The sequence below is a fragment of the Calonectris borealis genome, chromosome 8, assembly GCF_964195595.1.
Source record: "Calonectris borealis chromosome 8, bCalBor7.hap1.2, whole genome shotgun sequence".
Taxonomy (NCBI): domain Eukaryota; kingdom Metazoa; phylum Chordata; class Aves; order Procellariiformes; family Procellariidae; genus Calonectris; species Calonectris borealis.
Window position 1 is genome coordinate 8,299,173 of NC_134319.1, and position 12,576 is coordinate 8,311,748.

General features: G+C 40.8%; 1 protein-coding gene across 1 annotated transcript in view; it reads right to left on the reverse strand.

Annotated features, from left to right (window-relative positions):
• Positions 1 to 500: 500 nt before the first annotated feature.
• Positions 501 to 12,576, reverse strand: part of ELAVL4 (ELAV like RNA binding protein 4) — a 40,987-nt gene continuing 28,911 nt past the window's right edge. Inside the window, 4 exon segments of the mRNA XM_075155800.1 lie at positions 501 to 946; positions 5,334 to 5,372; positions 6,774 to 6,999; positions 7,377 to 7,530. Of these exon segments, the coding sequence (XP_075011901.1) occupies positions 619 to 946; positions 5,334 to 5,372; positions 6,774 to 6,999; positions 7,377 to 7,530 (747 nt within the window). The 3' untranslated portion in view covers positions 501 to 618.

Below are 12,576 nucleotides of genomic sequence, written 5' to 3' on the forward strand. Positions count from 1 at the left end.
TAATGTTATTTAAATTGTTATGTCATCAGGTATCCCCCTTTACCCCATTCCCTAACAGAAGACTGTTTAGTTCACATGATACAAAAGAAAAAAGGAAAAATAAAAAAAGTTGCAAAATTATGTTCTTCTTTTTGCAATTTTTATTGTTCCTCTTTAATTTATGTGGGGGGTTTACCAATCTGATTCAATCAATGTTTTGAAAAAAAGAAAAGAAAACAAAAATCTTTTTTCTCGCTTTTAATCCCATTAGTTTGTAAAAATTGTTTTTGTTTTATTATTTTTTCAAATGAGTGAATGGTCATCTTAAAAAGACCCACCTTCAAGGAAGGTAGTAAAACTAGCTGGCCGGGTAAAAATCCCTGCACATTGTTATCTATGTATATTATATTCAACAACGACAGCTATGAAAGAACATTCAATGCATCAAAGGTTTTTTTTTTTTCTAAGCATTATAAAATCCTTTCCTGTTCCTCACAGGATATCCAATGTTTTAATACTTAGGCAACACTGGCTTATAAAGTCCATGGTTGAATATAAGCCTTGAAGAGTTTTTTTTTGTTTTGTTTTGTTCGTATATATATTTATATATATATATTTTAGTAAGTAAGGATATGAAATTCAGGATTTGTGGGTTTTATTGGTTTTAAAGGAAACTTGCAATACTCTGTCTCCTAAACGGTATCCATTAAGGCTGGCAATCGCCATGGCAGCTTCGTCGTAGTTGGTCATGGTGACAAAGCCAAATCCCTTGCACTTGTTGGTGTTGAAATCACGGATCACCTTGACATTATTGACTGCTCCGAAGGGACCAAACAACTGCCACAGCACGCTCTCATCCGAGTCGGGAGACAAGTTGTAGACGAAGATGCACCATCCAGTCCCAGTGTGACCAGGGATATTCATTCCGACAAGGCTCGTCATACCATCAATTGTGATCGGAGAAAACCTACCAAGTAAAAAGAGGGGTCTATTCTAAATATATCTCTTGGCACAAGCTACATGGAACCTTTAAAATAAATAAGCCAATGTTAAACGAAGGTTCTTGATCCTATCCCTGGAAGATGACTACATGGCCACCCCTGGTTTCTAACTCCTACTTATGTGGAAGGGAGCTGTACTAAAAAACCAGACCAAATCCGGGCATAAATGCGTCTCCCTTCAAGGATAAGCCCTACTTAGATGTATACAAAGATTTAATTAAAGAAATGCTGAAGGACAATCTAACTCAAAAAGGGCCTGCGCATGCTGCTATCAATGAGTTAATTTAAAGAGGCCTGTAGAAATTTGCCACTTATTCCCACCACTAAAATAACGTCGTTTCAGGGCAATGGAGATCTCTTGCTTTACTTTTTACTAGTTTGCAGTGAAAAAGACCCCCAAACTTCAAGACTTATTTTAAGGGATTAATACGAAATGTCATCTTCAGGATTCAGCTATAACAGTAGCCTCTTTAGCTAAAAATACTATTAGATTTAGAGACACATCTGTAAGTGGTAGATTTTAATTCTCCTCCTAACGTACTCCTTAACTGGGGAAAAAATCCAGTTAATAAAAAAGTCCTAACACTGGCCAAATATTAAAGAAGATTTATGCAGCAATTGTAGAGTAAGTAAAACAGTGCATAAATATAATTAATGAGCACGTCAATTAATACCTTCATACTGTGAGACTTGATGTCCATGACAGGCTCTTAGGTTCTTCGGATAGTCAACGCAGAGAGACAAGCTCCTAGAAATCTCATCTAGCACCCTAACTTTTCCCCCTGTGTCTTTTGGGACCTGTTTTCTTAACTCAAACGTCTGAATTGGGAAGCTAAAGCCAGGCAGTGTGTTTACGAACACAGAACCACCACAGAATAATACAGGCTGGACAGGATCTATGGAGGTCATCTGACCAACCTCCTGCTCGAAGGCTAACTTCTCAAATTAGATCTGCTGCTCACAGCCTTGTAGAGGAAAGTTTTGGAAGTCTCCAAGGATGGGAACTCCACTGCTGGAGCCCCTGCTGCAGGGCTCCACCATCCCCACCGTGAATGATTTTTCCCTTACACCCTGTTGAATTTCCCCTGTTACAACCTCTTACTGTTGACTCTTGTCCTTTCGCAGTTGACCTCTGAGAAGAGTCAGCTTCATCATCCTTCTAATGCCCCCGGTAGGTAGCTGAAGACAGCAGTCAGGGGCTAAACTCTGCATTTGCCTTTCCTGAATTTCGCCCCGTTCCTCCAGCTTGTCAAGGTCTCCGCAGTGGCAGCCGTGGCCAACAGCACCGTGACTGCCTCTGCTCCCTCACCAATTTAGTGTCACCCATTAATGCAAGGAGGGTGCATCGCAGCCTGTGACTCAGGTTATTAACGAAGATGTTAAGCAGTATCAGCCCTCAGGATCAACATAATTTTCCTTTCATCAGTATGAAAAAAAAAAGTGACATGCTTTCTGAAGCTACACTTTGGGATATGTTTTAAAATAACAACTGCGCAGAGGAAACGTCTTCATAAAAATCCAGTTTCACATGTACCTTCAATATGATGAGTTTTAATACCAGAACTGAATAATAATTCCTCAGGATTTTTTGAGTGATGACTGAGGGAGCGGAGGGGGGGGACTCAGTGTTGCCGAGTGAGCTCTTGCGCTTTCCAAAACGTCTCCTTTTACACTTGTAATATTTCCACACACATTTAGCAATCTGCGCAATATTATGCAGTGTATATTAAATAACCATAAAAGAAACTACACACTTGATGGCTGCTCACCATTCTGTTGACTCCTGATGGCACTTTATATGTATACTCAAGGAAAAAAGACACTTGGAATATACATCTTAAGCTGAGGAACATCACTGGGGTGTAGCTATGCTATAAATGAGCAGTTCACAAATGCTCACAGCATCGGATCCTCAGACGTACATACAGGCTTGCAGACAGTTTATTAAAAATACATAGCAATTTTCTGACTGAACTTCACTTTTGCAAATCCTACTCTCAACATCTTTTAGTTTCTCTCCCGCATACTGAAACTAGTAACATTATCATAATGGTTCAGCACAGCCCTAATCCATGGTATTTCCCCAGCTGCTAGAAACAAAGACAGCTGGACCAGGCCAAATTATACTGCTCCTTCCACCGTATGTGGAATTGTAAATAAGGCGGCCAGGACTGAGAGCTTGCACAAGCCAACAGCTTCAACTTCTTTTGAAATTTGGAAGATGGGACTTTAAACCCATTGCTGACAAGTGGCAACTGTGCTAGTAACACACGTAAGCCAGCAAACGCTCCTCTTCTGCAATATTTAAATTTAACATGAAGTACAACACTAATGTATGCACTACCCTGTAAGCGGCGTTACTGTAAAATCCGTACAATGCAAAGCTGTGCATGTCACACGCTATGTTATAAAGTTTTGCACTTTTAAGGAATGCTGCACTGATGTAAAGGGTTAAAGTTTCATACAGTTCACTGGAGAGCAGCTTCTCCCTGAAAATCTTCAGGAGCTATGCAGCTTTCAACTATTTATGTACCACAAGCACAGGAGCTGCTGTAAATCCAAGAAACTAGTGGACACAAATACAAGATAACCTATTGCAGAAGTAGCTTTGCTACTAGCAAGTGATCTGAAATCAGTGTCAATAAAACCTTTTTTCCACATCAGCACATCTCATTTTCCATCAGTACCACATAATTAATGTGGGGGAAGGACGAACCTACCCCCCCAAACCCAGGAACACTACACTATGGATGTTTCAGAGGCAGTTTCAGCAATTTTTATCAATACAGTATTTTTTGTGTGACCCCATGCCTGTAAATACAGGGTTTGCTAGTGCAAGAACAAGCTTTCAAGATTTGCTGGGAGGAGACAGCAACTAGTTTAAGATGTCTACAAAACGACTTAAAAAACTGTTGTCATTTAGGATTAACATAGCAGACTCTGAATATTAAGAAAGCAGATGCATACCTAAAAAGACAGGTAACTCTTTCCCTATGTGATAGGAAATTAGAATTCAAACCCTCACTAGTTCGGACGAAGCCCTGTTTGTCCTGCACCACACGCCAGTCCAATTCCAGGGAAAGCAGCAGCAAACCCAGGGAAAACAACTGGAACAAACCCATCCTTCTGACACTGACTTGTAGCTGACAGATACTTGAGGCTGAGAGTTTTGCCATGTTTTTAGCAATGTATCAAGAAACAAATGAGAGGGGAGAACACAGGAGAAGCGGTGTGTGATAAGATCAGGTGGTAAGTTCTGACTCATCGTATCACCATCACCATCAAGGATATCGCGAATGTACCAAAGGTACTAATGAACACCAGCAGTAGTGCTTCTGGGAAGATACACCGCCTCCGTTCTGACTATTACTTTTTTAAGTAGTCTTAAAATTTGTGATTTGTATGATAGCTACTGTGGCAGGACTTAAAACCCATGTTACCGTCTACTACTAGCTAGTGTAAAGATATACTTACCATACCATTTTACAGGGTGAGCTTTAAAAAAAGCTCAAATAATTTTCAAATGTGGTGAGCAGACCATTTCAGAAGATTAGGAAGTATTTTCTCATCTTAATTGTGGGGGATGGCTGGACATCTTACGGTAACATCAGGAATAAGACTACACCTTTATTTTGCTGTAAGGTTCGCTTGCGCTGATGTGTGCCATTAGAAGAAACACTAACAACACGTCAACTCATTTTAGCTATCAGATCAAACATTGGACATACTCACGAAACAGCATAAATGTTTACAAATCAGCTGAACTTTCACACATGCGTGCACATACACACGAACACACAGAGCTTTTTTAAACAAAAAACACATCTCAAGCACCGAGAAAATTTCAAAGTATTAAACCTGTAACAAAAGAAACTTAGGGCTGATTAAGGTGCACACAGCTGTATTTTCAAGTCAAACTTGTGAAGCCAGATGTAGTAGAAAGGTCTTAACTGTGAGATTTAGACAACAGCAGTGTAATTCTGTTTTCAACTGTTAAATTTTCCATTATCAGATCGGAGATTTTCTTAAGAACTTAAGTTAATAGTTCTGATTCTGGAAAAAGTGCTATTTCACAGGACAACTGCAGTTTGAATGCTTGTAGCTGTTGCACCTAAACCATTTGAGAAGCCCACCTGTAAATAAAAAACAGGTTGAAAAAACCCACAGAATTTGTGTGTGTGGCCTTTAAAGTAACAAAACCAACTGAAGTCCAAACTTAAAAAGAATTTGACATGCTGGTGGAAGAAAAGAAGGAATTAAAAAAAAAATAAAGTTAGTGAATTAAAAAAAAATAAATTGTAGCACCAATCTGTGCCAACACGGACATCTGGCAATCTGTGGAATTCTAATTACCTCTTTACGCCATAGGCCATATTAAGCAAATTGTCCAGCCTGAAAAGAGAAGGAGGGTCTTTGGGTTAATGTCTCACAGATGGCAAGATCGCTCAATGGAACTATTATTAATAGCGTTCCATTTTCAAAGAAGAAACGTTCAACAAGTTTCCCACACATCTAAGGAGCCTAACAACTCCCAGCCTGCTTTGTTAAGTCTGAGGTTGTGCTTAAATTTCCACCACAGCATTTAAAGTCATTTTTAACTTGTCTACAGTCTTTGAGAAAACCTTAATTTCCAGGGTTTGGTTTTAAAAAAATCCACTTCTGATTTGTCTTTTTTAGACAGTATTAGTATGAAATTTTTGCAAATAATTCAACTGTTCACCTTGTATTTACAGTTAACTTGGAAATAGTGTGTTACAGTCCAAAACTGCTGGAACTGGAAAAATTCTTGATTCTAACTGCTTTAATATAGTACTTTCTCCCCACTATATTACATATATTTAGTATTAATCCTCCATGATATGTCAATCCAAATGACCACCCAAATTTTTCACAATATAATCATCTGCCTTCCATGGGAGCACACTAGAGTTCTGTCCATGGAATGATTCAGTGATAACCTCAATGGACACAGCTGTGTGCCAAAGACACAAAAACAAGCGTAAATTTAATGTATCCGATGACTGACTTTTTTTTTATCATCTTTAATTCATTAGCACTTTTCACTGAAAAACTAAAATTACTTTTGAATAATTCTCTAAAGCCAGTATGCAACTCAGTTACACGAATCTGTCCCAGTTTTCTTTTGTTGAAGGCAGACTTTTTATTTGAATGCTACGTTGCCTGAAAGTTATCATCAAATATAAAACCAATGAGAACATCATGTATTGCTAACTCTGGCTTACGTATCAGATGGAAACAGTATATTCCCGATACAGAGCATAAAACATCTCCGAAAGTATCTGAAGAATCACACCAAAGACTAATACAAGGTCTCTTTATACTAAGAGCAGATATCTCAGGCTAATAAATTTAATGATACTGCTGCTGACTGGAACAGACTCAGCTTTTTTCCTGCTACCAAACCACTGTCATTAACATCAAAGTCTAAGCTGCATCAAAACTGTAGTAATATAGCAGAAAATAAAAGCATTACCAAAAAAATGAGAAAGAACAGGATAGTCACTGCTCATTTGATTATCAGTGTAACTCTATTCTGTCCTTCCTTTTTCTATGAGACTTCACGAGATCTGATTGTACAATACTTCAGCTGTTTTAGTAAATATAACATGACTACTGCTGTCAGCAGCTTTTCCTCCTCATTCTCCAGGAAAGAATATTTAATTTTACAAAGGAAATCAGGTCAGCCTACGCAACTAAAGTGTGTTTTCCTATGCAGCACCTGCCCCACACTGTTGTCGCTGGTGAAACTTCAGTTCTTTTCCAGGTAATTACCTGAATCTCTGAGCCTGGTGGTGAAGTGGTCCAGGGTAGCGTCTGTTGGGAGACTGATACAGCTGTGAAAGGAGTGCCTGGCTTGTTTTCTGGCTGGGGTTATTGGCAAACTTCACAGTAATTGGTTCTGTAGCACCACTAGGCTTCTGGCCATTTAGTCCCTTTATGGCTTCTTCTGCCTCTATTCTCTTATCAAAACGGATAAATCCCACACCTCGAGAAACCCCTGGGAAGTAAAAACACGTGAACAGATGAATATTTGTAGGAACAGCCTCATCTATGAAACGAACTGAATGTTGGTTTTGACTTCACAGAACACACAGCTTGCAAATTACAGGAAGCGCTATAAAGAAAAATGCCCTTCCCCAGCTGTGTTCTCCAAAATCAGCCCCTACTGTATTTAATATAACGATTTTAAGTAAACAACATTCTGCATTTTGAGATACCTCATTAAAGAGGCAGCAGTTATGCCTCCAAACAGTTACGCTTATGAAGAACCAGGTACTGCGTTTTACACCGAAAGTCATACTGTCCTAAAACTCAACTGCCAGCAATGCCATTTCCAGAAAAACATGCATGTATCAAGAAAAGTTTTCTTTTAACCTGTGACTTGATCAACCAGAATCCGTGAGGTGATGATGCGCCCATATTGTGAGAATAACTGCTCTAATTCTTTCTGGGTCATTGTTTTCGGAAGGCCGCTGACATACAAGTTCGCATCTCTGATCGATGCTGAACTTGGACGGGCATATGACACCTGCAGACAGAAGAAAGAGAAAGGTGTATTAGTAAGCTAGAGCCACCCTTTGCATTTTAAACAGACAGATTATTTTCTGTTCTTTCACAAGCAATAACCTTTCAGTTCAGACGCTACCTCTTCTGCAAAACTAAGAAAGCCAGGAAAGGCTGCAAGAACAAAGGAAGAGCTAGAGAGACCTTAAAAACAAACGCAAGGGTTCTTTAAGTGCAGGCATAAAATAACTATTGTTCAGAGGTAGATTAACGTGCAACTTCCTACGCACGGCTTTGTAAATTTACCCCTATGGGCTGTGGGTGTATGGATGATTTACTGTATCCAACATATAACAACCTTAGCACATACGAAGCACTCAAGTTCCAGTATGTTTTATTCCTCCCCCCCTCCAAGTATCTGAAACAGATCAGGCTATTTGCAGAGTGATCTTTTGTGCTCTCTTTGTTGTTTTCATCCTGAGCTGGCAAGATCTGTTCTGGATGAACAGTAAAGTACTGGTGAAATTAGACTAAATGAACATCTGCTCCGGGAACTGTATACTGACACTCATTATCATATCCGCAATTTATCACAAGAACTTCCCTTGCACTATAAGCCCAGAACCAGACCATAAAATATTATGACCATGCAAACAAGAAAATCCAGCTGAGGCACTGCATGTATATGCTGTTGGAAAATTATTAAATCAAGTCTCTCTTAACTGCTCTTCTACCTATGAATCAGATTTGTAATTATAGTACGTGCATAAAAAGCCTTCTGCACTTTTAAAATACATACATTTAGAATACACACATTTAACATAATAAAAATACTTCCTACTAATGGCAAGTGTTGAGCACGGATCACGAAGATTTACTTTGCAGCACATCTGAAATAGCATTGGATCCAAACCTGAGGATTTTGCACTTCATCTTGATTTATTTAAATATAAACCGGTCAGTACTTTCCTACATGTCCTTAAAATGTGTCTTGGAAGGAAATGGGGGGTCCCGTCATGAATACAATGATTTCAGTTCTCCCCTCTTCCTGAGCCTTAGCCCAAACACAAATGATGTCAAATGGATGTCTTCATGTGTTTTATGTGTCAAAGAGTTGTCTATGTGCTCCACACCTAAAAATAGACGTTGACTCAACACTGAAAATGATGTGAATGACTAATATTTGCTTCCACAATCTTCTCTGCATAATAGCAGACAAACTCTAAAGATTCTAGATTTTAAGGTTTTTGGCAACTTCTTTATAACTTACATGTTTGTACATAACCTTTTAAATCTAACATTTACAGAGAAGGCTAGAGAGAGGAGGTGGAAAAATTTCAGGGAAGAAATGTGAAAAAAAGATTAGATAGAATGTTTGCATCAACTGAGGCAGGCTCAGGCAAGAGCACAAAGGCACAAGCAGACATAACGAGCAGAGAAACCTTCAGGTGCCGAGATCAGCACTGAAAGGGAGAAGTATATTGGGGTGGAAAACTATTTTGTGCCTCAGCGATTTAGGACCTCACAGCCCATGAGCTCCTGATGAGGTGCAGCATTTAAGTCACTTAATCGCTGGTCCCAAACACCCCTCTGACGCTCCAGGACCAGAACACACAGGGCACCACTTGGCTTTTATGTAACGAAGATCAAGCCAGGTGCGTGGGGACACCAGGGGCAACTACACTGTGCTTTCACCCACAGATACCGTGCCAAAAATCACCGATTTTGGCTGTGCTTGGTTTGGTGGTCTCCTGTCAGTGGCTTCTCATTTATACCCTGCGCCCGGGCATTCAGAAAAGCAGACTCTTTCCACGCTCTGCAATGCCTTGAGAGGGTACTGCAAGGCTTCAGACACCTACAGTTTAACCTACTTCAGGAATAACAGTTTAAAAAACACTTAAGAGCCTCTCTGGAGTGGGGGTAGGGACCTTACCTATTCCTCAAAACTGAGAGCTGCAAAATTAATAAAGTTCCCGGGAAAACAGCCAGGGGTTTCCTTTGGGTTTTCTCACTCTGGCACATTCATTAACCAAATGCCACATTTACAGGGAAGATGAAAAGTATTGGGATATGCAAAAAACACTACTTCCTGAAGCACCGAGTGCCTGACATTTTATATATATATATCCTTCAACATACAGTAAATGCTCTGCTCTTGCAGGCCACGCAGTGGAAGGAGAGACTGCGCACACACAAATCCGTCTATTCACAGCACACGTAAACACCCATCGCTGCTCAGGTCCAGTTTTTATTTCCTCCCGCAATCAAACATTCAGGTTGCAGGGGAGCCTGGGCCAAAGAAAGAAGCTGCCAAAAGCAACTCAGCTGTCTTTAATATCAAGGAGAAAAGGTTGCAAGCTGAATGGACTCAAGGCTAGTAGTGTCAATTATTTATCTGCTTTTGAATCTTTTTCATTTTCCCTCTCAGGTTCAGCCAATGACAAATCGATTGGTTAGACCACGCCATCCTGCTTTCAAGCTATTATTCAGTTAGTGCTGAGGACGGGATCTCCTCCTGTGTGTTAGCTATGAAAGGAAGAAAGCACCCACCCTGACCCTCCACAGACCAGAAGCTCCTTGTGCTGTGAAAGTTAAAATGGGAACCAAAACCACCTCCCATTTTATCACTGAAAACTGCAAAGCACTTCGAGGGTGAGGATGCTGCATTAATTCTTTATGTTCACACTTAAGAATGGTTTCTTTGCTCACGGCAGTGTTTGCGCCCTATAATGAAACAGTGTGCTGAAAAAGAAAAGAATATGGAAATCCTAGCCACCACAAGAAATTCAAATAAATGAACTGGAGTATGCCAAGCTACTGTTTGATCCAGGCATTTCTCAGCATTAAAATGTTTGTCCATTGTGTGACGGTTGGAGGTCGAACGATGGTGTTATATTTCACTGCATAAGATCATTTAGGAGTTCTTCGGTCAAATTTGCGAGGAAGATAAAATATTGTACAATCCATTTTACGGCTTGCTGGCCTCCGACGTTAAGTTTCTATAAATATACACACTAACTGTAAAAAACATTTGCTAGGATATTTCTCATCTGACATTGAACATCGGACTGTGTAAGGGCTTCTCTTTAGCATAAGCAGCCACCTCTTAAGAGTCTGCACCACTGTCTCCAAACACTACTGCGGTCATAAAGTCCAGCATTTCATATCTTCCATGGTAATGCACACTTTTGTTCAGAAGCACAGAAAATATCTTCAAGTTAAAGTAATTATCTTCCCTATTGATTTCCTACCCATTTTCCCACGTAGAAAACTTTTTGAAAAATTTCTAACCTCAAAACTCTTCAGAACAGAAATTGAAGCAGTTTGGTCTTTCCGAGTCAGAGCCCACAGCAAAAGCACCCACAGGCATGAACGCGTCTTACAGAGGCAAGGCGCTGGACATTTAACAGCAACCATCTAACACTGACACTTAACCCCTTCGCAGCTGCTCATCAGAAGAGATGCCTTCAGCTCATATGCTAATCCTGGACTCCTCAAACTCCATTTCTAGAAGCCTCCTCCCAAAGATTTTTTTTTTGGTGGAGCAAGTCAGAATAATCTCACAACTCCCGTCTGCTCCGAAGAGGAATGGCATCGTCCTTCCCTGAAAGGATGTGCTCTGCCAGCAGAGCCGCCCTGCCCCAGCCAAAACACCTGCTGACCAGCAACCTAGCAGCTTGTGCCTTTCAAAAACAAAACTTCTCCAAGGAGATGCATGTCTTGCTCTGCATCTAGCGTTACTCACCCGGGGAACGCGAGACTAGTCAGGAGCCTTTAAGCAGAGCGCTGCACGGCAGCACAGGCGTCCACAGGCCACCGAACCACCACACCAATGGTACCTGCAATCCCTGGGACATCTCTCCAGCCACGAGCAGGTCAGGTGCAGTCAGTGTTAAGTGACTCTGGTGGCAGTTTTCAAAAAAAATGTTTGTGTAACACTCAAAAATACTAAACTTCTTGGTGACCTTAAGAATTCTGAAAGACTTTGCTTTGTCTCTTTGCATGACACGCTCTGAGATGTAGGAGTTCTTGCATGACTTTTGGCGTGAGTCACTTTGCTTTTTTCTGCCCGAGGTCCAAACCTGTGTAAAATGGGGACAACCCTTCCTTCACTTGCTGCCTCTTACCCCACTGGTGTGCACTGCAAGTGCTTTAACACGACCGCTCAAAGAGCTTCACATGTGTAAATAAGTACAATCTCACTTGTTTCACACATGTACAAAACCAGAAGTCAAATCTGCTTAACGCCGGAGGATGGGCTATGGCCAGAAGAGACCCCTCCCCGGTCCTCATCCAGGCCCTAAATCTGTGGTTTTGCACAAAATTAAGAAACCTTTCTGTGAAAGCTACATGCTTTGACAGAACAATCACACACAAAAACCCTCTGGTCCAGAGGCTAAAGACCAAAGTCTGGAATATTTTCACATCCACCGCTTGCACTGCTTTGTCCTTTCTCTTCTCCAAGCCCTTGGCTGGGGGATGGAGGGGAGTGACGATGCACTTTACTGTTCAATGCCATTTTACTGGGATTAATTATGATTGCAGGTGAGATACAATGGTCTATCCCGTCATTTCAGGAAAGGCATGCATAGATAATAACCTAGAAGCACTCTGGCTGTATTAAGAGCAGGGCTAAGAGAAATAATTGCTCTGGCTCCGTGGAATGAAAAGGATTCATTGGCAGAAGTGAAGCAGTTAAAAGGGAAATCTCGATTAAGAGAAGATGCACAAAACTAACAGGTAAAGACTCTCTGGTGCCTGCTGAAAGCAGCAGAGCCAAATCTGAACCTTCAGGTGCAGCACTGAAAGGTCCTTCGAGCCGCAGCACCACTAGGGGCACAAAGGGTGGAGGAGGATTGTTAATAAGCACTACAAAGTCCAAAAGGTTACGCAGACAGAGGCTCCTGGAGAGCGAAAATGAAGTAAACTTAGTTGAGGCTTTCCAGGTCTGCAGCACCTTCAGTTTCTTGTCCAAGGCTTTGTCCTGGGGTGCAGCAGTCACAGCAGATGACCCCTCTTATGGCTAACTCTGAGCTACCACAAAACAGAACAAGCAATTACCTTAATTTTA